Source organism: Herpailurus yagouaroundi, unplaced genomic scaffold, assembly GCF_014898765.1.
Source record: "Herpailurus yagouaroundi ecotype Mexico unplaced genomic scaffold, PumYag 28, whole genome shotgun sequence".
Taxonomy (NCBI): Eukaryota; Metazoa; Chordata; class Mammalia; order Carnivora; family Felidae; genus Herpailurus; species Herpailurus yagouaroundi.
This window is the reverse complement of record NW_024412376.1, coordinates 5,162,501-5,190,324: the sequence shown is the minus strand read 5'-3', so window position 1 is coordinate 5,190,324 and position 27,824 is coordinate 5,162,501. Positions and strand designations below refer to the sequence as shown.

The 27,824-nt window shown below is 34.6% G+C and overlaps 1 protein-coding gene across 1 annotated transcript in view; it reads left to right on the top strand.

Moving 5' to 3' along the window:
• The first annotated feature begins 4,324 nt into the window (after positions 1 to 4,324).
• LOC121016197 (disintegrin and metalloproteinase domain-containing protein 5-like) overlaps positions 4,325 to 27,824 on the top strand; it is an 83,554-nt gene continuing 60,054 nt past the window's right edge. The window contains exons 1-5 of the mRNA XM_040453629.1: positions 4,325 to 4,411; positions 7,092 to 7,170; positions 8,191 to 8,267; positions 9,086 to 9,260; positions 10,137 to 10,202. Of these exons, the coding sequence (XP_040309563.1) occupies positions 4,347 to 4,411; positions 7,092 to 7,170; positions 8,191 to 8,267; positions 9,086 to 9,260; positions 10,137 to 10,202 (462 nt within the window). The 5' untranslated portion in view covers positions 4,325 to 4,346. The remainder of the gene's footprint in view (positions 4,412 to 7,091; positions 7,171 to 8,190; positions 8,268 to 9,085; positions 9,261 to 10,136; positions 10,203 to 27,824) is intronic.

Genomic DNA, 27,824 nt, shown 5'->3' with positions numbered 1-27,824 from the left:
GGGGGAGGGGCAGAGAGAGAGGGAGACACAGAATTGGAAACAGGCTCCAGGCTCTGAGCCATCAGCCCAGAGCCTGACGCGGGGCTCGAACTCACGGACCGCGAGATCATGACCTGGCTGAAGTCGGACGCTTAACCGACTGCGCCACCCAGGCGCCCCATGGCCACCTTCAGTTTTTACTGAAGGTCAGATAAGTATATATTTATGGCTCTCTCTGGATTCTCTATTCTGTGCCATTGGACTGTTTTTTAAAACTCTGGCCCATATTTCACTACCCTAATTACTGTAGCTTTATAAGTTAATATAAATTGGTGTGGGCACTCCTAACTTTATTTTTTTCATATTCTTGTCTTGACAATTCTAAGCTCAATTTGTTTATATCCACAAATGACCTGCTATGACTTTATTGAGTTTTCATTGAATCTATAGATCAAATTAGGGGAAATTAAACAATATTGAGTCTTCCAATTCATGTACATGGTGTATCTTTCCATATATTTTAGTTTTTCTTTTGGTAAGGCTTAGAAGTTTTTATTTTTGATGTCTTGAAAACCTTTTCTTAAATTTATTCTCAGTGTTTTTCAACATATTTTAATACTGTGACAAATGGTGTTTCTTTATGTTAATTTTCTAATTGTTGGTTGTCGATGAATACAAGCTAGATTATCACAATTTGATGAGATTTGTTTTATTATTCTTCATATGACCTATTTTGAAAGATGTTATATGTGCATTTGAATATTTCTTTTTCAGTGATTGGATGTAGTATTGTATATATGTCAGATAAATTTAGTTGATTGTGCTGTCCAAATCTTTATGGCTTTACTGGTAGTTCTCTTGGGTCCTTTCTATAACTGATAGAATTATAAAATCTCCACATATGCTTTTGAATTGTATATAATTTATTTTAGTTCCATCAATTTCTATTTTATATATTTTGGAGATATAATATTAAGTACATAAAATGTTTAAGACTGTAACTTTTTTTAAATTGATGCTTTTATCATTATAAAGTGTCCCCCTTTATTTCTTATAATTCATTTGGAATTACATTATATATTGCTTGCTATTAGTATAGTTATCTTTCTTTTGGGTATTGTTTGCATGGTATAACTTTTAATCCTTTTATTTTCAGTGTTTTGTATTTAAAATGCTTCTCTTTTATATAAAAGTGTAATTATTATTTTTAAAATTCATTTGGTCTTTCTTAATTTTCCCTTTCCTCTGTTTTTATAATCCATGATGTGATTATTATTCTAATTTGTATTTTTAAGCTATTAGTGATGTATTCTTTTTTATTCTTTTAATGGTTAACCTTGTGATTATAACATGTGTCTTTAATTTTTTACCTGCTACATTAAATTTGTATTTTTGCCACTCCCTGAAAAGCTCAAGGACCTTGACACTTTACTCCATTTATGTTCTTTTTGTCATTTATGCCATTGTCATATATCTTACAACTATGTTTTTTTTTTAATGAGAATAGCATTTACTATCACTGTTTAAAACAAATGATATTCACTTAAATGTACTGACATACTTATTTTTCCTGTGGTTTTCATTGTCATACATTTTCATCATTCTATCTTGGAGCAACTTACTTCCCATTAAAAAAGAAACACACTATTTTTAGTGTTTCTTTTAGTGTAGGTTTGCTGTCAGTGAATTATGTCATTTCCTCTTGTGAGGAAATGTGTTTATTTCGCTGTGTATCTGCTGGATATTTTTGCTGGATATAAACTTTTGGTTGGATATCATTTTCTTTCTTCACTTTAAAGACACCATTCCATTGTCTTCTGGTATCCATTGTTTCTGTGGGAGTATGCATACTTTATTTAAAAGCCTTTTGAGAGTAATGCACCCTTTCGTTCTTGTTGCTGTTTAAATATATGTTTTTTTTTCTTTTTGTTTTAGCTGTTAGAGTGTGATATGCCTAGTTTGTTTTCTTTGTATTCATTCTATTTTGGATTAATAGAGTATTTGAGAGTGTGAGTGGACATCTTTCATAAGCTTTGGAAAATCTCAGATATTATTTCTTTTTTTAAATGGAATTTATTTATTTATTTATTTATAGAGCATGAGTGCAGGAGCCAGTAGGGGTGGAGCAAAGGGAGAGGGAGAGAGAATCTTAAGCAAGCTCCATGCCCAGCATTGAGTCCGATGCAGGACTCAATCTCACGACTCTGGGATCACTACTTGAGCCAAAATCAAGAGTTGGATGCTTAGCCAGCTGAGCCACCCAGGTGCCCCAGGCATAAATTATTGATATTTAATTAATATTTCTTTCATAGTCTCTATATCTTTCTCCTGTTTTCAAAATTACATGAATGTTAGACATTTTTAATGGGTCACACTTCTCTTATTTTTGTTTTGGTATTAATTTCAATTTGTCAATCTGAATATTTTCCACTGACCTATTATATTCCTGTTCACCAATCCTGTCTTCTGCTCTGTCTGATATTCTCTCAAACCCCTTTTATTGACTTTTTAATAGAAGGTATTACATTTCTTTCTGCTCTAGAATTTCAGTTTGTTTATTAGATATTTTACTCTTCTGAAAATCTCCATATTTTTCTCATTTTAGTCATGGTCATTATACATACTACCTGTAGCTTTGTTATAATTATTTGTTTTCTTTTTTGCTGATTTTGGTAATTTGATCCTGTTCTTTTGCATTTCATACAATTTTTTATTGAAAGTTGGTGTAATAGTTTGCTAGGGCTTGCATAACAAGGTAACACAAACCATGTCCCTTATACAACAACAATGTATTGTTTCACAGTTCAACAAAGGAGACTAGAAGTCCAAGATCAAGTTGTTAGCAGGGTTGATTCTTTCTGAAGACTTTTAGGGATAATCTGCTCCAGGTCTCTCTTCTTGGCTTATAGATGGAATCTTTTTCTGAATTTTCATAGGCATTCCCCTTTGTGTATGTCTGTGTCTAAACTTCCCCTTTGTGTTTTTGTTTGTTTATTTATTTATTTTAGAGAGAGAGAAAGCATGCACCTGCACACAAGTGGGAGAGGGAGAGAGAGAGAGAGAGAGAGAGAGAGAGAGAGAGAGAGAGAGAATGAGAATCTTAAGCAAGCTCCCCGGTCAGTGCAGAGGAGCCCTATGTGGGGCTTGATCCTATAACCCTGGGGTCATGACCTAAGCCAAAATCAGTCAGATGCTCAACCAACCGAGCCACCTAGGTGCCCCTAAATTTCTCCTTTGTATAAAGGTATCAGTCAGATTGGTTAATGCCTACCTTAATGACCTAACTTTATTACTTCTGTAAGGACCCTATCTCCAAATAAGGTCATGTTTTGAGGTCCTGGGATAATGAATTCACATATAATGTTGGAAGGAAGGAGACACAATTCAACCCAACCATTTGGATATTGCGTATGAAAAGTTTTAGAAGCTCTAGATAATGTCTTTTTGGATTTTTTTTCTCTTCCTGTCAGTTTTGTACATTTCCTATTATTTAAATTCTACTTGTTTTGTTTTGTAAGCTGTGTGGATTTAAAAATTTATTGATGCTGCCTTATTCCATTTATTTTTGATTATATTTGTTTAGTAACAAGGTATTTTTGGAGGGCACAATTCTCAAGATCCTCACAAGATTCCACTTATACTTATTTCTAGAGTGCCATTAAGATGACTCTTTCAGAACATTTATCTGTTACAAAGAATCTTGTTCTGCTAGAATACAAAGTTAAGGCACTGAAAACTTTTAAGAGGCTATTTCTCTTGTTAAAATTATCTTTAAAAAGTAGCTGAATAAATGACTTAATGACTCTTATATTTTCTGTTATCTTCTGGAGGGTTTTCTAGACATGTCTCTGCTTCCCCTCTATCCTCTCTCACATTCTATTCCAGAGGAGTTTTGTTGCTTATGTGTGGAAAGCAAAGTGCAGTGGTACTTATTATGTTATACTGCTGGAGGTGTAGTGCATTTCCTGTAGTGCTATCTTTTGGAGTATTTATTCCATTGAGCACAACAATATACTTTTTAGGAGGTCTGGGAGTAAACAAGCAACGGATTCTTTCAAGTGAGGTGGGCGTCTTTGGCATTTGCCTTGGGCATGGTGAAGGGTGGTATGTGTCTAATCCAAAAGGTAATAGTCATTAGGCAAGATTCTCCATCAGAAATGTTAGTTAGGGTGAATAATAGACAGCGACTACTACCTAGTTCTCCATTTAGAATTCCGAGGCTTCAAATAGTCACATGGGAAGGGGAACATATGTAATGGTTATATCTTATTATTAATTTTTTCAATATTTTTAAAGCATAACTCAGAAAAGAAATTATTTAGCATATGTTATTTACAAGTATTTTCACTGATTTTTTTTGGATACTCATGTTACAGATTGCTTATATCATTACAATAAAAGGAAAACCGTATTTTGTCCATCTCAGAAAGCAGTAAGTAAAAATTTTATCCTTTCAAATTTTAATTCTCTGGTTTCTTGATTTTTAAAAATAGGTATGCATAAAATAATTTCAATTCAGTATAGGTATATTTAATACCTATATATATGTGATACTTACTGCATATTGATTATTGGGTAAAATCATAGGCATACTAAAGATAATAAAACATGATCTGCAATTAAAGAATTTATATATATTCAGATGAAATAATGGAGAAAGGGAGAATTTTGCTATAACATAGTATTGTAATAAATGTGTAAATAGTGTTCTTTGGAAATGAATGAAGGTTTTTGGAAGGAGGTAAAAGATGACTTATCTTTTGAAGGAAGATACCTTGTGAGTTCTGTAAAGAAATGAGGTAGTATAGGAGGACATTCTGTTTAGAGGAAATCATGTGCAAAACATGGAGGTATGAGACAGAGTGGATTCAGTGGTGTGTAGAAAGTCCACCTGGATTACTAAAGGACATATTTCTGGAGGATAGAAGTAAAACATTTTGGAAAGGTAGGCAGGAGTCAGGTTGTAGAAGATCTATAAAGCCATGCTAAGGATATTAGAAGCCAAAAATGTTTTTAAGCAAGTACGTTATAGTCCCAGTGAGAGTTTAGGCTGTTTTTGAGAAAGCAGAAGTAGAGGTAAGGTGTGTAATTTGTGGTTATGTAATAATTTAGGTGAATGATGATGGTGGCTTAAACAATGGTATTGTTTATAGCACTGGAAAGAAAAATTCAATAGACCTTGAAGATGGATTTGTTAGAGTGATTGGGAAAAAGTGAAGTATCTTGGATAATTTAGTTGTTGCTTGAGAAAATGGGTAGGTTATAGTTAATTAAGTGAGGAATAAGTGAGATATATATATGGGGGAAGGGGGTGAGTTTGATTTGGAAGGCCTACAAGATATCCAAGTGGATTTTCTCCACTAGGAATATGAATATAAGAATTTGAATATATGAGAAGAGATTGGCAATGAGGATATAGGTTTAGCAGTAACCAATAGTTTGGCTATAAAATAAAAAATGAGAATTTATAGAGTGCTTATGAATAGCCTAGTGACTAAAGACTAAATCTTGGTGAAGATCAATATTTCTGAGATAGGTAGAACAAAAAAGAGCAGCCAACATGGAAGATCAAGCTGGAAGTGTCAGGGAGGTAGGAAGGGAAGCAGAAGAGTAATGTGTGATGTAAATTAAGTGATTATATTGAGTGGTCACAGTTTTCAGAATGATGCTAGAGAGCAGGGCAATGTTGATTTTAAAATTACCTTTTGGATCTGACATTCTGGCAGCTATGAATCTTTTCCAGAGCCGTTTCAGGGTGACTAAGAATGGACAAAGTGGAGAAATTATTTGTAGACTCTTATGAGATACTCTCTTATGAGAGTATCTTTGGAGAATTGAAAATGTATAAAGAATAGTTAAAGTAGGACACAGGTCATGGGAGAATTATTTATGAAGATAATACTTTGATAATGAACTTTTTTTTTTTTTTAATTTTTTTTTTTCCAACGTTCATTTATTTTTGGGACAGAGAGAGACAGAGCATGAACGGGGGAGGGGCAGAGAGAGAGGGAGACACAGAATCGGAAACAGGCTCCAGGCTCTGAGCCATCAGCCCAGAGCCCGACGCGGGGCTCGAACTCCCGGACCGCGAGATCGTGACCTGGCTGAAGTCGGACGCTTAACCGACTGCGCCACCCAGGGCCCCATGAACTTTTTAATAGCATTAAGTTAAAAAAATAGTAGAGGGGAATAGTTTGAAATTATAGGATTGAAAAAGTATGTATCTTCAATATATGGCATAGAATGGGATTCATAGCACAAGTGTAAGAGTGTGCCTTGAACAAAAGTAGTAGTCATCCTCTGGAAAAAAAAGATGAGGAATGAGGGTAGATATAGGTGATCTGAAACTGAAATGATGTGGAGATTATGTGAGATGATTGGCAGGAGTGGGGTCAAGTTTCTGAATTGTTACTGAGGATAATGAAGGAAAATTCTGACAAAGGTTATTGAGAACTTGGTACTTAGCTAAGCTTAGTGAATATGAATTTGTAGTAATGCTAAGAAAATATTTTTTAAATTCTGTCCTAAACCTAGTTTTTAATTTTAAGATTCAGGTTTAAAATCTGGAATCAGTGAGTAATAAAGACAAAGATTTTAAAGTTCTATGCTGGAGGGGCCCCTAAGTGGCTCACTTGGTTAAGCGTCTGATTTCAGTTCAGGTCATGATCTCGCAGTCGCGATTCATGGGTTTGAGCCCAACATTGGGCTCTGTGCTGGCAGCTCAGAGCCTGGAGCCTGCTTTAGATTTTGTGTCTCCCTCTCTTCCTCTCCTCCACTTGTGTTCTGTCTCTCAAAAATAAATAAGTGTTAAAAAAAATTTAAAGTTCTATGCCGGAAATTGGGACCTATGTTATTTACACTGTTTGCTATCTCTAGCTGTTTGGATTGTTCATTAGGATGCATTTTAGTGTTATATGTCACCAGAGTTAAAATGCTTCCCTCAGCACTTGATTTATTGTAAACAACAGAGAAGTATTTGGACAAGAGGATATGCAAAGGTAACTGGCGCTATAATTGATCAGTAAAAAGAAAATTTGTATTATGAAGAATAATTTTTTATGTTTCATGTTTTCTGTTTGACAGATTGAACATGTTTTGTGATTTTATTCTAGATCATTTTTATCTTCGGTTTCTGTTGTTTACTTTTATGACAAAGATGACATCCAATATTCTAAGCCTTTGTCAGCTCAGGTAAAACAGCTTTTCTTACAGATTTCTTTCTCTAGATTATTTTTTAAAATGTTAATTTCAGGGGCGCCTGGGTGGCGCAGTCGGTTAAGCGTCCGACTTCAGCCAGGTCACGATCTCGCGGTCCGTGAGTTCGAGCCCCGCGTCAGGCTCTGGGCTGATGGCTCAGAGCCTGGAGCCTGTTTCCAATTCTGTGTCTCCCTCTCTCTCTGCCCCTCCCCCGTTCATGCTCTGTCTCTCTCTGTCCCAAAAATAAATAAACGTTGAAAAAAAAATAAAAAAAAATAATAATAAAATGTTAATTTCAGTGGCACCCGGGGTGGCCCAGTTGGTTAAGTGTACGTCTCCATTTTTTTTAATGTTTATTTTTATTATTATTATTATTTTTTTTAATGTTTATTTTTGAGAGAGAGAGAGAGAGAGACAGAGACAGAGAGACAGAGAGAGAGACAGAGAGGGGAACAGAGGATCCAAAGAGGGCCCCGTGCTGACAGCAGAAAGCCTGATGTGGGACTTGAACTCACGAACTGTGAGATCATGACTTGAGCCCGTCGGATGCTTAGCTGACTGACCTATCCAGGCACCCTAAGTGTCTGACTCTTGATTTTGGCCCAGGTCGTGATCTCAGTCCAGGTTGTAAGCTTGTGGTTTGTGGGTTCAAGCCCTGTGTTGAGCTCTGCGCTGATGGCATGGAGCCCACTTGAGATTCTTTCTCTCCTTCTCTCTCTATACCCTCCCCTTCCACCCTTCCCTGCTCTCTGTCTTCCTCTTCCTCTCTCTCTCTCTGTCTCTCAATAAGTAAACATTTTAAAAAAGTAAAAAATGTAAATATCCTGAAATGTATACATTCACTGACGTTTAATAATCTGGACTACGTCTTATTTCTACGTGGCACAAGTTTATTGGGTAATTGTCCATTCAGTTTGAAGTTCCAATATTGATAAAGTAATAGAAATAAATGACACATCTAGGATATCCATTTTAAAAATAAGTTATCTGTTTGTTCTTGTATATTCTTTTCAGATGGATTGCAATTATCAAGGATATGTTGCAGGTTTTCCAAATTCTCTTGTGTCACTCAACACTTGTTCAGGACTCAGGTTGTAGCCTTTTAAGATATTCTATTTGCTGGTATTAGATCCTGCTAGTCTATGAGTTGATTCTCTATTTATCTTTTCTAGTTTTATATTCACCTTTGTTATTTCAGTTCCCTAAGGAATGAACCAGAATTACTGATAAAATAGAATTGGTCACCTTGGAAACATTTGTCCCTGATGGAGGGCTACTTGTTGATTCTGACTGCTTGAGGCTTTGAGCAGTCTTGAGTGTAGGGAGGGTTGGTTGGTCTCCCCATACTTCTTTAGTTTTTCCAGATTTTTAATGTTTTTACTGATTTATTAATCTCCTAGAATGGTTCACAATTGTAGAATGCTTAGATCTGATAGATATTTTGGCTCTACTTCTAGCCATTTTTAGGCAGGTAATACCTTCAGTTAAGCCCCCCACAAAAAGATGACTTATGGCATTAAGTGTCAGGAAAGATTAGATGTCTCAAAAAGAAGAAAGGACTTAAAACTAAGGAAGAGAGTGCCTGAAGATCTGACAGGTTGGCTTAGAAAATCTATACCCTAGGAAGGAATCCTAATCTGTTCAATCACATGGATCTATGCCACTAATATGCTTTCTTTAGATGATCAGGATATTTCTCTTAGAATATTTGTCATATAAAGCAATAGGCATCCTGTGGTATTACTGGCCTAGTTCTGAGTTTAACACTTCAATGCATAAAGAGGTAAAGTGGAGAAACCAAGGTGACTTTAAATGTAAAAAAAAATGTATTTGGCTAAAATTCCACGTTAGAATATTATAGTTTTGTTAGAATAATTTCAGACTTTGTTTTGATGATTTTAATACTCAGGGGAACATTGCAGCTTAAAAACATCTCATATGGAATTGAACCAATGGAGGCCGTATCAGGATTCGTGCACATGATTTATGAAGAAAAAAATGATAACACTAATATTCCTCTTTTAGGAGAAAATAAGACTTATAGCTATAATAACTTATATTATCACATCAGAAGGAGTTCAGAAGTAAGTGTTGACTTTTTAATTTTAACTTATTTGTTAAACTTTGTGAAATGAAAAATACTCTCAGAGCAAAATTTAATGACTTACAGATCTTAAGATTATTTTACTTTTTCATGAAGTCCCTCCATGACTTTTAAAATGGGTAAAGTTCTTTGTTCAGCTTGTTAGTAGATCAAAGCATAATGAAAACTTAGGTAATTAATCTGGGAAACAAATGTGAACATAGGAGTTAAGACACCAAAAAAAATTAATTTCACATGTAGACATTTGGATGATTAATGTAAATGGTTCCTTTTTCTCAATTAGGCTGACAAATTAGGTTAAAATATTACATGATCTGGATTTCTAAGTTAAGTCTTTGTTTCATGAGAGTTCATGAATGAATACTATTGTGGCCTACATAAGGTACATGTAAAGCAAAGTGATGAGTTCTTCCACAAAGGCCTGTAAACTGCTATACCGTCATAAATAACAGTCCTGGCTCTAGTGAACTGCCATTGATTATAACCTTTAGTAATGTTTTTCTAAACTTTATTGTTTGCCAAAAGTAGTTTCCTAATAATTGGTAACAGAAAATCTGCCTATCTGGAAGACTATTATGAACATTATCACAAGGCAAGAAAGAAAAGATTTATGTTGTAAACTTAAGATTTCCAATTTCAGCTATTGCTAAAATCAAAAGATACCTGGATTCTTGTATAGCGTGGGATCTCGTTGAAAATTCTTATTAACCAAAGGCACTTTTTGGACCTGGAATTTTCTGAATAGTACCTAACTTTTGTATTTGAGAATGGCTTTGTTATATAATCAGTCTCTCAGTTTATCAACAGAAGGTAAATTTTTGGAAATTCCTCAGCACTCATGTTGTGTGTTTTACAGAGAACTGAATTTTTCAAGTTATACCCTCAATATCTTGACATATATATTGTTGTGGATAAAAATCTGGTAGGTCATTTTTTATGTACTGTTATTTTTAAATGATATAACCTTTGTCTTTAACTTGATTTCAATGACATAATAAAAATTTTAAAACCACTTATTGATAAATGTTTGTTTTTGCTTTTGCAGTTAATAACTTCTTAAAAATTGTGCATAAACCACGTTTGTTAATTCATTTATTTTATAAATAGGATCTCTAATTACTTTTGTAAAGTAATACATTTTTCTTTTTCTTTTTCTTTTTTTTTTTAACGTTTATTCATCTTTGAGAGACAGAGAGAGACCGAGCATGAGCGGGGAAGGGGCAGAGAGAGGGAGACACAGAATCCAAAGCAGGCTCCAGGCTCCAGGCTCGGAGCTGTCAGCACAGAGTCCAAAGTGGGGCTAGAATTTATGAACTGTGAGATTACGACTTGAGCGGAAGTCAGACACTCAACCAACTGAGCCACGCAGGCACCCCATTTTTCATTTTTTTTTAAAGCTTGTCAGTCTATTTTTCTTTTCTTTTTCAAAAGAACTACATCCTTGGTGAAACCCTCAACCCTCACATCCAATAGTACTTAACTGCTTCAGCCTAATAGAAAGGATAGTCTACAAAACAAATATGCTACTTCTTCCAAGCAAAGGGAGAAAACAACTTATTTGTGGTATTCTCAATTTTAGGTAAATGAAATGATGGAAAAAACAAATGAACAAATTTTCATATTGAGGATTATGCTTCTGATCTTTGAGTTTAGGTTTTTAATTTACACAACTTAGGTGGTTAGGAGATTCTAAACTATGAGGTTACATTTTTTTCCAGGTTGGTAAGATCTGAGGCTACCTGCTGGAATCAAATAGTATTTTTCTCTGTGGGAATGCAACTTCAAACAGGATTCCCACAGATCAGCCATATATGAGCTCAAAATTCGTAAGAAAATGAGCCATCATAAATAAGGGTTAGCAAAACAAAACAAAATAATAGATTTAGATCCAGAAAGCGTTCGAATATTAAAATTTTAAGTTATAAAAATATTTTGTTCCGTAAGGGAGTCTGTTGATTCCAGAAGAGGTGGATATGAGGCAGGAGAGCTGAGCTAAGTATTGGCAGAGGTTACAAATATTGAAGTGCATTGGCTCAATAAAGAGTGGAGGGTTTGTTTGTTTGTTTGTTTTTTGTTTTTTTTAGCATAACTAGGATGATCTAGTACAAAGCTAATACATATTCCAAAATCCTATTCCTACAAGATTACAAAGCAATTAAAAGTAGGAAAACAGAATTTTAAGCATAATCAACACAAAGAAGTGAATAAAAGGAAAGAAAACCATTATATCTTAAACATTTGTTTCATAAATGTGGGACAAATATAAAAGCTAAGATTAAGATAAATTTCAACTCAAATATATAAGTAATTATATTAGGTGTAGAGGGACTAAGTACTGTAATTAAAAACCAAAGGTAAAGATTAATTAAAAGAAAGACAAATATTATCATGCAAGACACCTGAATGCACATTTTCTATCTAAAACTGACATATCTAAAATATGGTACAAAATGAAAGTAAAAGACTTCAAAAATATATAATAAAAATGAAAATTCTAAAAACTTGTTTTAACTAGATTAATATCAGACAAAGTAGACTTCAAGATAAGCATAAGTTATCTATTACTGCATAGAAAATCACTCCAAAATTTAGTGGCTTAAACCAATAACCATTATTTGGTTGGGAGCCCAGAGACCTTTTTGGGTTTATCTTAATCTCAAATCTTTTTAACTAATCTGGTAGTCTTTTATTGATACAGCTATCTTAAAAACTGTGGGCTTTCTTTCTTTTCTTTTTACAGGATTACTTTTTAGGCAGTTTCCTCACAGAGAAAATATTCTTCATTAATATTTAAAAGTGCATTAGGGATACACTTAAGAGGTATCAGCTAGTTAGTTAAGTAAAATTTCCATTGTTGTGTGGTTACCAGTGGCAGGTATGAGGATTGACTGTGGCCTTGGTGAAGTTCAGTGAGGAGTTTGCTAAGGAAATTCCCCTGGTGCTCTTGAAATAGTCCAGCAGTGTGAAATTACCCATTTCGCTAATTGTTTTCAAGTGAATAAGTAGAGTTTATTGTGTTTCATAGTAAACTAGATTTGACAGTTATAAGTACATAATTTGGAGTCAGATCTAGCATTGAATCCTAGTTTTCTTTATTCTTTTTTTTATTGTGGTAAAAAGCATATGCCATTAAATTTACTATCCTAACCATTTTTAAACATACAGTTTGGCAGTATTGAGTATATTCACATTGTTGTTCAATAGTTCTCTAGAACCTTTGTATCCTGAAAACCAAAACTCTATGCCCTTTAAACACTAATTTCCTCTGCCCATCCCAGGCCTTGGTGAACACCTTTCTACATTCAGTTGCTATGATTTTTACTACTTTAGATAATTCATATGAGTGGAATCATACAGTATTTGAACTTCTCTGACTGCTTTATTATACTTAGCATAATGTCCTCAAGTTTCATCCATGTCGTAGCATGTGACAGGACATTTTTCCTTTTTAATGCTGTGTAGTATTCCATTGCATGTATATACTACATTTTTTTTTACCCAGTCCTCTGTTCATGGACATTTGGGTTTCTTCTACATTTAGTCTATTGTGAATAATGCTGGAGGGAACATGAATGTGTAAATATCTCTTTGAGACCTTGCTTTGGATTTTTTTTTTTTTTTGGGCATATATCCAGAAGCTGGATTGTTAAAACATATGTTAATTCTATGGTTAATCTATGAGGAACTGCCATACTGTTTTCTATTATTAATATTTACACTATTAAATAATTTTAAAATTGTTTTTTGTTGAGTTATAGGAATTCTTTGTATATTCTAGATACTAACTTCTTATCAGATATGTGGTTTGCAAATGCTTTCTCCCATTCTGAAGGTTGCCTTTTCACTCTGTTGATTGTTTTGTTTGAGGCACAAAAGCTAAGTTTAATGTAATCCCATTTGTTTATTTTTACTTTTGTTGCCTCTGCTTTTGGTGTGAGATCTAAGAAATCATTGTCAAATCCAATGTCCTGAAGATTTCTCCTGTGCTTTTTTTCTAGGAGTTTTATAATTTTAGGTCTTATATTTACATCTGTAATTAATTTCAGTTAACTTTTATATATGATTTAAAGTAAGGATCCAACTTCATTCTTTTGCATGTAGATATACAGTTTTTCCAGTGACGTTTGTGAAAGACATTGACCCATTTTCCACTCTGTATCTTGGCACCCATGTTAAAAATCATTTGGTCATATACTCAGGGCTTTGTTTTTGGGTGCTCTAGTCTATTCCATTGATCCACATATATGTCTTTATGCCAGTACCATATAGTGTTGGTTACTTTTGCTTTGTAGTATGCTTTGAAATTAGGAGGTGAGACATTCTGGCATTCCTCTTTTAGGATGTATTTTCTATTTCTTCAAAATAGGCCATTGGGATTTTGATAGGGATTGCATTGAATCTGTAGATAGCTTTGGCTAATTTGGGTATTTTAATGCTATGAAGTCTTCCAACTCACAAACATGAGATATCTTTGCATTTGTTTGTATATTCTTTGATTTCTTTTACCAGTGTCTTTAGTTTTCATTGTGCAAATACTTCACTTCATTGGTTAAGTCTGTTATTAAGTATCTCTTCCTTTTTGATGCTATAGTAAGGGAACATTTTCTTGATTCCTTTTTGTGACTGGTCATGGTAGTATATTGGAACAACTGATTTTTGTGTGCTGATTTTATATCCTGTAACTGCTGAAATTGTTTCCTAGCTTTAACAAAAATTTTTTTTGGTAGAATCTATAGGATTTTCTATGTATAAAATCATATTGGTGAACAGAGATAATTTTACTTATTTATTTCTAATTTGAATACCTTTTTTTCTTTGACTTCTCTGATTGCTATAGTTAGGACCTCTAATACTATGTTGAATAGTGTGGTGAGGGTGTGCATGGTTGACTTGTTCCTGTTCTTAGAAAAAAAGCTGTCAGTCTTTCACTGTTGAGAGTGGTATTAGCTGTGATCATATATGGCTTTTATTATATTGAAATACTTTCCTTATATTATTAGTTTGTTGGGTGTTTTTGTCATGAAATAGTGCTGAATTTTGACACTATTTTTGGCATCAGTTGAAATGATCATGTGGGTTTTTTTGTCCTTCATTTTGTTAATGTGTAGTATTACATTGATTTTTTGATGTGTTGAACCATTCTTACATTCTAGGTATAAACCTCACTTGGTAATAGTGAATGATCCTTTTATTAGCTGTTGAATTCATTTTGATGAAAGAATACCATTTTGATGGTATTTTACTAATGATTTTTGCTTCAATATTCACCAAAGATATTGGTTTCTATTTTTCTTTCCTTGCAGTGTCTTTATCTGGCTTAGGTATCGGGATAATGCTGACCTCACAGAATGAGTTCGGAAGTTTTCTTGCCTCTGTAATTCTTAGAAAGAGCTTGAGGAGGATTAGCGTTAATTTTTCTTTAAATGTTTGGTAGAATTCTCTAGTGAATTCATTTGGTCCTGAGCTTTGTTTTGAGAATTTTTTGTGGATTTTCCAGTTTCCCTTCTATTGATTTATAATTTCATTTTATTGTGGTCAGAGAGCATACTTGGTATTGTTTCTGTCTTCTTAAATTTGTTAAGCCTTGTTTTGTGGCCTAACATGTAGTCTATTTTGCAAATTGTTCAATGTGTCCTTTAGAAGAATGTATATGCTACTGTTAAGTGTTCTGTATATGTCTGTTAGGTCAACTGGTTTATAAAAAGTCTTCTTTTTCCTTATTGATTTGTCTGGTTGTTCTAGCTATAACTTGATCATGATGGATGATATTTTAATGTGCTGCTGAATTTGGTTTGCTAGTCTTTTATTGACAATTTTCCATCAATGTTCATTGGGAATATTGGCCTGTACTTTTCTTTCTTGTAGCATCTTTTTCTGGCTTTGCTATCAGGGTAATGCTGGCTTCATAAAATGACTTTGGGCGTATTTCAACATCTTTGATTTTTTTTTTTTTTTGGCAGATTTTGAGAAGAATTGGTGTTACTTATTTAACTATTTGGTAAAATTCACCAGTGAAGTCCTCTAGTCCTGAGCTTTTCTTCATTGGGACTTTAAAAAAAATATTAATTCAATTTCCTTCCTAGTAATTGCTCTATTCATTTATTTTATTTCTTCTTGATTAAGTCTTGGTGGGTTGTATTTTTTTTATTGAAGTATAGTTGAAATACAATGCTATGTTAGTTTCAGATATATAACATAGGTATTGGACAATTTTATATATTACACAGTACTCACTACGTTAAGTGTAGTTACCATCTGTCACCATACAAAGCTATTATAGTACTATTGACTATATTCTCTATGTTGTGTTTTCATCCCCACGACTTATTTTATAAATGGAATTTTATACCTCTTAATCTGCTTCTTATACTCTGCCCATCTACTTGACCCTCCTCCTTTTTTTTCAGTTTTGTTCTCTGTATTTATGAGTCTGTTTATGTTTTTGTTTATTTGTTCATTTATTTTTTATTTTTGATTCCTCATATGAATGAAATCATGTAGTATTTGTTTTTCTCTGTCTGACTTATTTCACTTAATATTATATCCTGTAGGTCTACCCATGTTGTCATGAATAGCAAGATTTCATTGTTGTTGTTTTTTTAATGACTGAATAATATTCCATTGTTTATATATACCACATCTTCTTTATCCATTCATCTTTCAATGGACATTTGGGTTGCTTCCATATCTTAGCTATTGTAAATAATGCTGCAATGAACATAAGAGTGCATATGTGTTTTCAAATTAGTGATTTCATTTTTTTCTGGCTAAATAATCAGCACTGGAATTACTAGATTATAATTGGTATTTCTGTTTATAATTTTTTGAGAAACATCCATACTGTTTTGCAGAGTGGCTGCATCAATTTACATCTTTTCAGGTTCTTTGCTGTTTTTAAATAAGATTATTTGTTTTTTGATGTTGAGGTGTGTGATTTCTTTATATATTTTGGATATTAACCCCTTATTGGATATATCATTTGCAAATATCTTTTATATTTTTGTAGGTTGCCTCTTCATTTTGGTAATGGTTTCCTTTGTTACCTTCGTATTTTGATATGATCCAAAAACTGTATTTTTGCTTTTGTTTCACTTTCCTGGGAGACATATTTAGAAATATGTTGGTAAGGTTGATATCCAGATATTACTGCCTATATTTTTTTTCCAGGAGTTTTATAATTTAATGCCTTACATTTAAGTCTTTAATATTTTTGAGTTTATTTTTGTATATTTTTATTTATGTATATGGTGTAAGAAAGTGGCCTAGTTTCTTTCTTTTTTAAAAACAAATGTTTATTTATTTTGAGAATGTGAGCATGAGCAGGGAAGGGGCAAGCAAGGGAGAGAGAGAATCCCAAGCAGGCTCCATGCTGTCAGCACTGAGCCCAATCTCAGCCTAATCTCACGAACCGTGAAATCATGTCCTGAGCTAAGATTAAGAGTTGTATGCTTAACCAACTTCGCTACCCAGGCACCCCAAAAGTGGTCTAGTTTCATTCCTTTTTCATGTAGCTGTCTAGTTTTAGACATTATTGACTGAGGAAACTGCTTTTTCCCTGTTGCATATTCGTGCCTTTTGTGTTGTAGATTAATTGACTGTATAATTATGGGTTTATTTCTGGGTTTTCTTTTCTGTTCCATTGATCTACGGGTCTGTTTTTGTTCCAGTACCATACTGTTTTGATTACTATAGCTTTGTAGTATAGCTTTAAATTTGGGTTGTGATACATCCATCTTTGTTCTTTTTTCTCAAGATTGCTTTGGCTGTTTGGAGTGTTTTGTGGTTCCAGACAAATATTATTTGTTCTAGTACTGTAAAAAAATATTATTGGTAATTTGATAGGGATTCCATTGAATATGTAGGTTGTTTTGGGTAGTATGGACATTTCAACAATATTAATTCTTCTAGTCCAAGAGCATGGTATGGTATGTCTTTCTATTTATTTGTGTCATCTTCAATATCTTCATCAGTGTCTTATAGTTTTCAGAGTGCAGGTCTTTCTCTTATCCTTAAGTAGTTTGTTATTCTTTCCCCAAGTTTTAATTTAAATTGCAGTTAGTTAACTTATCAGTGTAATATAAGTGTAGAATTCAGTGATTCATTACTTACATACAACACTCAGTGCTCATCACAACCAGTGCCCTCCTTAATGCACATCACCAGTTTAACCCATCCCCACACCAACCTCCCCTCCAGCAACCCTAGTTTGTTATCTGTACTTAAGAGTCTGTTTTATGGTTTGTCTTTCTCTTTTTTCCTATGTTTATTTGTTTTGTTTGTTAAATTCCATGTGAGTGAAGTCATAAGGTATTTGTCATTCTCTGACTTACTTAGCTTAGCACAATACATTTTAGCTCCATCCATGTCATTGCAAATTAATTATTTGCATAAAATAAATAAATAATGATATTTTATGGCTGAGTAATATTCCATTATATATCTGTACCACATCTTCTTTATCCGTTCATCAGTCAGTGGACATTTGGGCTCTTTCCATAATTTGGCTATTGTTGATAATTCTGCTATAAAGATCAGGATGCTTGTGTCCCTTCAAATAAGTATTTTTGTATCCTTTGGTTAAATACCTAGTAGTGCAATTGCTGGATTGTAGGGTAGTACTATTTTTAACTTTTTGAGGAATCTATTACTGTTTTCCAGAGTGGCTGCATGAGTTTGCATTCCCACCAACATTGCAAGAGGGTTCCCCTTTCTCCACATCCTCACCAATATCTGTTGTTTCTTATGTTATTAACTTTAGCCACCCTGACAGATGTGAGATGGTATCTCATCGTGGTTTTGATATGTATTTCCATGATGATGAGCAATGTTGAGCATCATTCATGTGGCTGTTAGCCATCTGTATGTCTTCTTTGGAAAATGTCTATTCATGTCCTCTACTCATTTCTTAACTGGGTTGTTTCTTGGGTGTCGAATTTGATAAGTTCTTATAGATTTTGGATACTAACCCTTTATCATATATGTAATTTGCACATATCTTCTCCCATTCTCTAGGTTGCCTTTTAATTTTGTTGATGGTTTCCTTCACTGTGCAGAACCTTTTTATCTTAATGAAGTCTCAGTAGTTCATTTTTGCTTTTGTTTCCCTTGCTTCTGGAGACATATCTGGTAAGAAGTTGCTGTGGCTGATGTCAAAGAGGTTGCTGCCTGTGTTCTCTAGGATTTTGATGATTTCCTGTCTCACATTTAGGGTTTCATCCATTGTGAATTTATTTGTCTGTATGGTATAACAAAATGGTCTAGTTTCATTCTTCTGCATGTCATTGTCCAGTTTTCCCAACACCATTTGTTGAAGAGGCTGTCTTTTTTTCTGTTGTGTAGAAGATGAGTTGACAATATAGTTGTAGGTCCATTTATGGGTTTTCTATTCTGTTCCTTTGATCTCTCTGTCTGTTTTTGTGTCAGTGCCATACTGTATTGATCACTGTATCTTTGTAATATAAATTGTAATATAAGTAATATAAGTTGAAGTCTGGAATTGTGATGCCTCCAGCTTTGCTTTTCTTTTTCAAGATTGCTTTATGGTTCCATACAAACTTTAAGATTATTTGTTTTAGCTCTGTGAAAAATGCTGTTGGTATTTTGATAGGGTTTACAATAAATGGGTAGATTGCTTTGGGTGGTATAGACATTTAACAATGTTAACTCTTCATCTTTCCTATTTTGAATGACAGCCTTGCTGGATAAAGTATTCTTGGCTGCATATTTTTCCCATTCTGGATGTTGAATATATCATGCTACTCCCTTCTGGCCTGCCACATTTCTCTGGGGAGATCAGGTACTAACCTTATTTGTCTTCCCTTATAAGTTAGTGACTTCTTTTGTCTTTCTGATTTTAGGAATTTTTTCCTTTTCTCTATGTTTTGCAAATGTAACTATGATGTCTTAGTGTTGGCGTGTTTTTATTGATTTGTATGGGAGTTCTCCTGGATTTGAATGTCTCTTTTCTTTCCCAGATTAGGGGTGTTTTCAGCTGTAATTTCTTCAAATACCCCTCTGTCCCCTTTTCTGTGTCTTCATCTTCTGAGACACTTATAATAGGAATGTTATTATGCTTTATGTAGTTACTGTATTCCCTAAATCTATATTTGTGATATAATATTTTTCTTTCCCTCTTCATTTCAGCTTCATTATTTTCCATAATTTTGTCTTTATATCACTTATTCATTCATCTGCTTCTTCCATCCTTATGGTCTTTACTTCCTGGAAGTTCTGAATCTTGGTTATTGCACTTCTCTTTTTGGCTTACTTTTTAGGTCTTTTATCTCTGTGGTAAGGGATTACCTGGTGTCTTCTATGTTTTTATCAAGCCCAGCTAGTATCCTTATGATTGTTGCTTTAGATTTTCCATATGGCATTTTACTTATATTTGTTTTGAGTAGATCCCTGGCTGTGACCTTTTCTTTCATTTGGGATGAATTCCTCCAACTTGGCATTTTGTCTAGGTCTATATCTTCTTTTGTGTGTTAGGAAAGTGTGTTATGTTTCCTGCTCCTGAGAGTAATGGCTATATTATGAAGGGGTTCTATACTGTTGGGGGCCTGGCACTTCAAGAATTGTCTGTGGTATGTGCTATGTGCACTCTGTTGCTGTGTTTTGCCTGCTCTTTCCCTCAAGTCAGTCCTCTGCAGTTTCTCCTTGCCTGCAGTGGGAGTATTTGGACCTTGTTTACTGTGTGGCAAGTTTAACTAGGTGTGCTCTGGTCTGCTTGTTTAAAGAGACTTGATGCTATTTGCATTAGAGCTGAACCTTTGCATAACTCATGGTGCACTGGGTGGTATTTGTGCTGGTCTTCTGGGAGAGGGGACTGCTGCTCTGATTCTCAGGCACATTTGCCCAAGAAAAACAGCATCTGTAGAGTGCAGGGGGCTGAGGCTTGGTGTAAGTAGTTTAGGCCACCACTTTTGGCACAGTGCTGGTTACTGAAGTTAGTTTAAGCTAAGGTGTGGGGAAGGCAAATGGCTCCACCCAGCTTCCTTGTTTCCAGAGAGGGAAGTTCGTGCCTGCTGCTTTCTGGGAAGCCCTTCCAGAAGAGTGAATAACCTCTTTTGGTGTATCCCAGGCATGCTTCAGATTGTTGCCTTTACACTGTCTGTGTCCAGGCTGCCTGCCTGCCTGGCAGTGCAGTACACCGTGGGCTCTATTGAAGGCAGGCTGGCTGAGTTTTAAAACTGCACACTTTAGGGGCTTAGTATTATGGGGACATGTACTGGTTCTCTGGGGGAGGGTCTCACCATGCTGGGACTGATGCAGGTTTGATACAGAATGGAAGTTGCACCAAAGCTCATGAGTGTTGAGTTTGGAGTAAAACACATCAAAGAGCCAGTGTCCAGGTTAGCTGCCTTCAGCAGGTGTCTCTGCATCCCTACTGAGGGGTGAAGGAGGGAAATGTTGCCTGCTGACTCTTTTGTCCCCAGAGAGACAGTGCCACCTCTCCCGTATGTACTCCAACAAGGGGAAACTGTCTCTCACAGGGGGACAGGGGATCTGTCTGTCCCAGGGGATCCTCAGATTGCACTATCTGTCCCTCTTCTATCTGCCTTTGTTCTCCATATGAGCAGTGCAGCACTCTCAGGGCTCCACACTGGCCATTCTGTGGACCTCTAAAACTCTAGTCTTTGAGCCCTGCTGGGTGTAAAAACACAAAAATCAGCCCCTCTTGTTTTCCCACTCAGTGGCTTTGGAGAAATGTTTTCCTTGTGCAACCCCCTATGCACTCCTCTCTCGCTCTCTCTCTTCTTCTCTCTCTCTCTTTCTAAATCTCACCTCTCTCTGTGATCAGGGATCCCTCCCCTGCATAGAACTCATGATCTGTTTTCCCTCAAACTAATACGCTGTTAGTCTATTTGGTAGATCTTTAGGGTTTTCTCCAGAGATTATCATGTCTTCTGCAAATAGTGACAGTCTTACTTCTTCCTTACCAATTTGGATGCCTTTTATTTCTTTTTTTTTATCTGATTGCTGTGGCTAGGACCTCCAGTGCTTTGTTTATTAAAAGTGGCAAGAATGGACGTCTTTGTCTTTTTTCTGATGTTAGAAAAAATCTTTCAGTTTTTCATCAAGTCTGACAATAGCTGTGAGTTTTCATATTTGGTCTTTATTATGTTGAGGTATGTTCCCTCTAATCCCACTTTTCTGAGAGTTTCTATCATTAATGTTGAATTTTGTCATGTGCTTTTTCTTCATCTATTAGAATATTGTATGGTTTTTATCTTTCATTTTGTTAATGTAGTGTGTCATGCTGATTGATTTGATTTGTAGATCAACCACCCTTTTACCACTGTAATAAATCCCATTTAATTATGGTGAGTGATCCTTCTAATGTATTCTTGAATTCAGTTTGCTAATATTTGTTGAAGATTTTTGCATCTAAATTCATCAGGGATATTGACCTGTAGTTTTTTATTTTTGTAATGTCTTTTGCTGGTTTTGATAGTAGGATAATGCCAGCCTTGAAGAATGAATTTAGAAGTATCCTTTTTCTTCTAGTTTTTAGAATAGTTTGAGAAGGAAAGGTATTAAATCTTTCAGTATTTGATAGAATTCACCTGTGAAGCCATCTGGTCTTTTACTTTTGTATGCTGGAAGTTTTGATTATTGAATCAATTTCATTACCAGCATTTGGTTTATTCAGATTTTGCATTTCTTCCTAATTCAGTTTTGGAAGATTGTATGCTTCTAGTTATTTATCCAGTTTTTCTAGGTTGTCAGATTTGTTGGCACATAACTTTGTAGTAGTCACTTATAATCCTATGTATTTCTATGGTGTAAGTTATTTCTCTTTATTACTGATTTTGTTTGAGTCCTCTCTCTTTTTTTCTTAATGAGTCTGACTAAAGGTTTATCAATTTTGTTTATCTTTTTAGGCTCTTTGTTTCATTGATCTCTTTATTTAAGTGTTTATTTCATTTATTTATGTTCTGATCTTTATTATTACCTTACTTAACCTAGTTTTGGGCTTTGTTCTTTTTTCTTTAGGTGTAAGGATAGATTGTTTATTTGAAATTTTTCTTGTGTCTTGAGGTATGACTGCATTACTATAAACTTCATTCTTTTATGGCTCTTGACTGTGCATGAAAAATTTTGAATCACTGGGTTTCCATTTTCATTTGTCTCCAGGTATTTTTAAAAATTTCCTCTTTGTTGGGGCACCTGAGTGCCTCAGTTGGTTAACTGTCTGACTCTTGATTTCAGTTCAGGTCATGATCTTGTGGTTCATGAGTTTGAGCCCTGTCTTGGGCTCCAGGCTCACAGTGTGGAGCCTGCTTTGGATTCTCTGTCTCCATCTCTCTCTTTCCCCTTTCCCTACTTGTGTGCTCTTTCTCTCTATGTCTCTCCAAATGAATAGACAAACCTAAAAAACTTTTCTATTTGTTTTCTTCATTGAAACATTTGGTACTTCCTAGAAATTTAGTAAGCCTTTATGCCTTTGTGTTTTTCCAGTTTTTTCTTGTAATTGGTTTCCACTTTTATGCCATTGTGATCATAAATGACACTTTATGTATAATTTCAGTCTTCTTAAATTTATTAATACTTGTTTTTTTTCCCTAACATGTGATTTATCCTGGAGAATTTTCCATGTGCTCTTGAAAAGTGTGTATTTGCTGGTTTTGGATTAAATATTCTGTATGTATCTGTTAATGTCTATGTGTAGGTTATATGGTCAAACATGTCATTCAAAGTCACTATTCCCTTATTGATTTTCTACCTGGATGATCTATCCATTGATGTAAGTGGGGTGTTCAAGAATCCTGTTATTATTGTATTACTGTAAAATTCTCCCCTTGTGTCTGTTAATACCTGCTTTATATATTTAGGTGCTCCTATTTTGAGTGCACAGATATTTACAATTGTTATGTCCTTCTGTTGGATTGAACCCTTTATCATTATGTAACACCCTTCTTTGTGTCTTGTTAGTCTTTGTTTTAATGTCTGTTTTGTCTGATATAAGTATTGTGACCCTGGCTTTTTCTTCACTTCCATCTGCATAGAATATCTTTTTCATCCCTTCACTTTCAGTCCATATGTGTTTTCAAGTCTAACACAAGTCTTTTCTAGGCAACCTATAAAAAAAACCCTGTCAACCAAGAATATTATGACTGGACAAGCTGTCCTTGTCCTTCAGAAATGAAGCAGTGATAAAAACTTTCTTAAACAAACAAAAGCTGAGGGAATGTATCATGACTAGACCTGACATACAAGAAATGGTAAAGAGTTCTTTGAGTATCATTGGAAGCACACTAATTAGTGTAGCATTATAAAAACATATGAAGGTAGTATATAAAAATATCTGGTAATGATAAATATGTACTCAAAGTCAGATTTTCCAATGGTGATGTGTAATCACTGTTTAGTTTAAAAATGAAAAACAAACATAACAGAAATAACTATAACAAAAATGCTTTTATTGGATACATAATATTAAAAATGTATAAAGTGTAACATCAACAGCCTAAACTTCAAAGGAGAGAAGTAAAAGTATAAAGTTTAGGGATTTTATGAAAATCAAATTGTTATCAGTTTAAAATAGGATGTTAAAATTTTTACATACTTTATGTAAACTTCATGGTAACTGCAGGGGAAAAACATGTAGTAGTTACACAAAAGAACATGACAAAGAGGTCAAAGCATACTGATACCAAAAGTTATCAAATTAGAAAAGAAGACAGGAGAATAAGAAGCAAGGAACAGTGTATTTATAAAATAGCCATAATGCCATTAATAAGAGGCCAGTAGTAAGTCTTTACCTATCAATAATTACCTTAAATGTAAGTAGACTAAATTCTCCAATCAAAAGACATAGAATGTCCAAATGGATTTAAAAAAAAAAATCCAAGGATATTCTGCATACAAGTAACTTGCTTTAGCCTTAAACACATAGACCTACTGAAAAGATAGAAAAAGAAATTTGAAGTTATTGGTAACCCAAAACACAAGCAGGGTTATCAACATTATATCAGACAAAATAGAATTTAAACTAAAAATGGTAAAAATAGACAAAGAAGTTCATTATATAATAATAAAGGAGTGTATCTTCATTTTGTTCATGCATTGTTTTCTTACTTTTAATTGTCTCTATGTTCTTGTGGTTTACTAGGCTTCTTTAAGGTGATTAATCTAAATTCTCTGACAGTTTATAGGTCTCTATTTCATTGTGGTCAGTAATTGGAGCTCTATTAGTTTCCTTTGGTGGTGTCAAGTTTTCCTGATTTTTCATGATCCTTGATTCCTTATGTCAGTATCTGCCAACTTAAATAAGTGGTATTATTTTCTAGATTTTACAGGTTTGGTTTGGCAGAGATAGCAATTCACCATTCAGCTTAAATTGAACTCTGGGTGTGTCAGCTGGTATCATCCTTGGTCAGGTGGTGTTTGCTATCAATGTCAGTTTTGGGGTGAGACTACTGATTGAGCTCTGAGGTTGAGGGTAGGTGCTGCTGGATAGGAATACTGGCTTAGTTCCTTGACCAAGTGAGGCTGTAGGATAGGTTCTGCAGTTGCCTGGATTATCTACTCCTGAAATCTAAGACTTCAGGACTAGGTCCATACTCAGCAGTAGGCAGGGTTATGAATTACATTCTTGTCCTGGTGTGGCAGCAGAACAAGCCCCATGGCTTCCACAGCTAATGTTTGTGGACCCAAGTTAGGCAGCACTACACACTGAATTCTCTGGCCAGATGGGACTATTTGTTTTGCTCTGCAGATGTGGAAGGCCACAGACTGTGTTTTCTGTTTAAGTGCTACTGTAAGCAAGGCTGTAGGATGCACTATGTAGCATCCTATGTGCTCTGGTAGGTTCCTGGGTGGGTGGGATAAAGTTGTATTCCACAGTGTGCTGAGATATGAATTAGTTTCCATGCCTGGTACTATCCTCAATAGAGAACATGGTTCTGGCCTGTCTCTTGCTTGGGAATCAAATTAAGCAGAACTATGTACTAAATCCCTGGCCTGACAGGCCACCATCCTACCTGTGCAAATGGGTAGGACTACCAGCTGGGCTTTCTGTTTGAGTGTTGTAATTGGAGTTGCAAGATGGGATACACAGATTCCTCGAACTCTGATTACGTTTCCTGCTCAGATGGGCTGGAGACTGTACTTGGCTTTGGGAAGGTCTATGAAGTAGTTTTCATGTCTGATTTTGGCTGCAGAACAGGCCCTCAAATAGAATGCTCTTTCTTTGTGGATCAAATCAGACAGAATTGCATCCTCAGCTCCTTGGCCAATGAGGACAGGACCATCATCTTGGCTCTGTAGATGCAGAGGCACTTGATAGGCTCTCCGTTGAAGTGTCTCTGTAATTGAGGCTGCAGAGTGAGCTACCAAGATTTCTGGGAACTCTAGTTAGGTTTTATTGTTGGCAGGGTTGGATGGAAGCTGTACTCAGCAATGGGAAAGGCTACAGATTGGCTTCACTATCTGGGAATATTATGTATTCAACATTATATATTAAATATCATTAGACATGATATATAGATTAAATATATACAATATATTTAATATTATTGAATTAATGTTAAGTTTCTTGCACACAGGTGAAAATCCTTATTCTTAAGAACTACATGCTGAAGTGTTTTCAATTTAATATCAAATAGTCTAGCAAAATGAACAATGAATGCCCAGACCCACATCCATAGACACATATGATAAAGATATATATAAAGAAGTGTGTCTAACATTAATAGTAGATTAATCTAGGTGAAGGATAAATGGGTAGTCTTTGAATTTTAAATTTTCTGTAGGTTGAACTTTGTCACCATAAAAAGTAAGTGGTATTATCAAAATTAATGACTCCTTAGAATGGCTGAATTTTATTGTATGTAAATTATACCTCAATAAAGTTGTCCTAAAAATTTTGGGGTAGAGTAACAACAAACAAACATTCATTTCAAGAAAATTATTTACACAGATTTTATCACTAAGTCAAAAAGAAAGAGAAATGCACTATTTCCTCTAATGACTTGGTAGGGTATTGGGTTTCATCATTTACATGATCATATTCAGCAAATTCCTAGTGAGAATTTATATTAAGCATTTCAAAAAAAAAACAGTTGAATCCTAATAAGTCTTAAAATTTTTTTATTGTCACCTCACAAGGGGTTGAGGTCTTCTTATGTAGGTGAGTCCAGTTGATAAAAATGGAGAAACTTTTTTTACAATATTTAAATATATCTGAATATACAATCTTGAATGTATAACTTGGAAATCAGCACCAAAATATTCTCAGATAATATAGAAAAAGTCAAAAGAAAATACCATGAGGACATGAATAAGAAAAAGAAAATTATAGGTCAGCTTTTTTGATTACAATATTGTGAGTGTGATAAATATCCCTTTTAAAGTACAGAGAATCTCAGATTATGTGACATTTATGAGACAGCTTAAACAAAATGGAAGTGTTAGGTATAAAACTTTTTTAATGTTTTATTGTTTTAATTTTATTCATTTATTTTTGAGAGAGAGAGAGAGCAGGGAAGGGGCAGAGAGAGAAGGAGAGAGAGAGAATCCCAAGCATGCTCCATGCTGCCAGTGCAGAGCTTGATGCAGGGCCCGATTCAATGAACTGTGAGATTCTGACCTGAGTTGAAATAAGAGTCAAGGTGACTCAACTGACTGAGCCACCCAGGCACCCCATTTTTTAAATGTTTTTTTGTAAGTATAAAACATCATTATTATTATTTATTATTTTTTATGTATAGAACATTTTTTAAAAGACCATCAAAAATATGCCAGGATTGGCAATCAAAAGATAATGAAGATGGTATTACTAACAGATAAAGTAAAATTTAAGATACTTAAAGTAGAAGAATGAGGATATTTTATATTGAAAGCTATAATTCAAATTAAAGAGGCATTTCTTTTTTTTAATTTTTTAAATGTTTATTTACTTTTGAGAGAGAGAGACGGAGCACAAGTGGGGGAGGGGCAGAGAGAGAGAGATAAACACACAGAATCCGAAGCAGACTCCAGGCTCCAAGTTGTCAGCATAGAGCCCATCATGGGGCTTGAACCCACAAACCATGAGATCATGACCTGAGCTGAAGTCAGATGCTTAACGAACTGAACCATCTAGGCACCCCTAACAAAGCATTTCTAATGATGAATACTTAGTTGACGAGTTATGAAGAAACTATAAAAACAAAACCTCTGGAAATACTCAGAAGAAAGTAATAAATGTCAAAACTATAGTGGAGCACATTAAGGCATTTTTCTTAGCCTCTAACAGATAGAAAAAAATTTTAACATACAAAGATCAAATTATTTATCAACCAGCTTTACTTAACACTTAACCTTTGTACCTTATGAGCGAATGACACATACATTCAATGGTAGTCATTTCTAGGTCACAGGGAAAACACCAGTAATTTTTTTTTTATTTATATATGAAATTTATTGTCAAATTGGTTTCCATACAACACCCAGTGCTCATCCCAAAAGGTGCCCTCCTCAATACCCATCACCCACCCTCTCCTCCCTCCCACCCCCCATCAACCCTCAGTTTGCTCTCAGTTCTCAACAGTCTCTTATG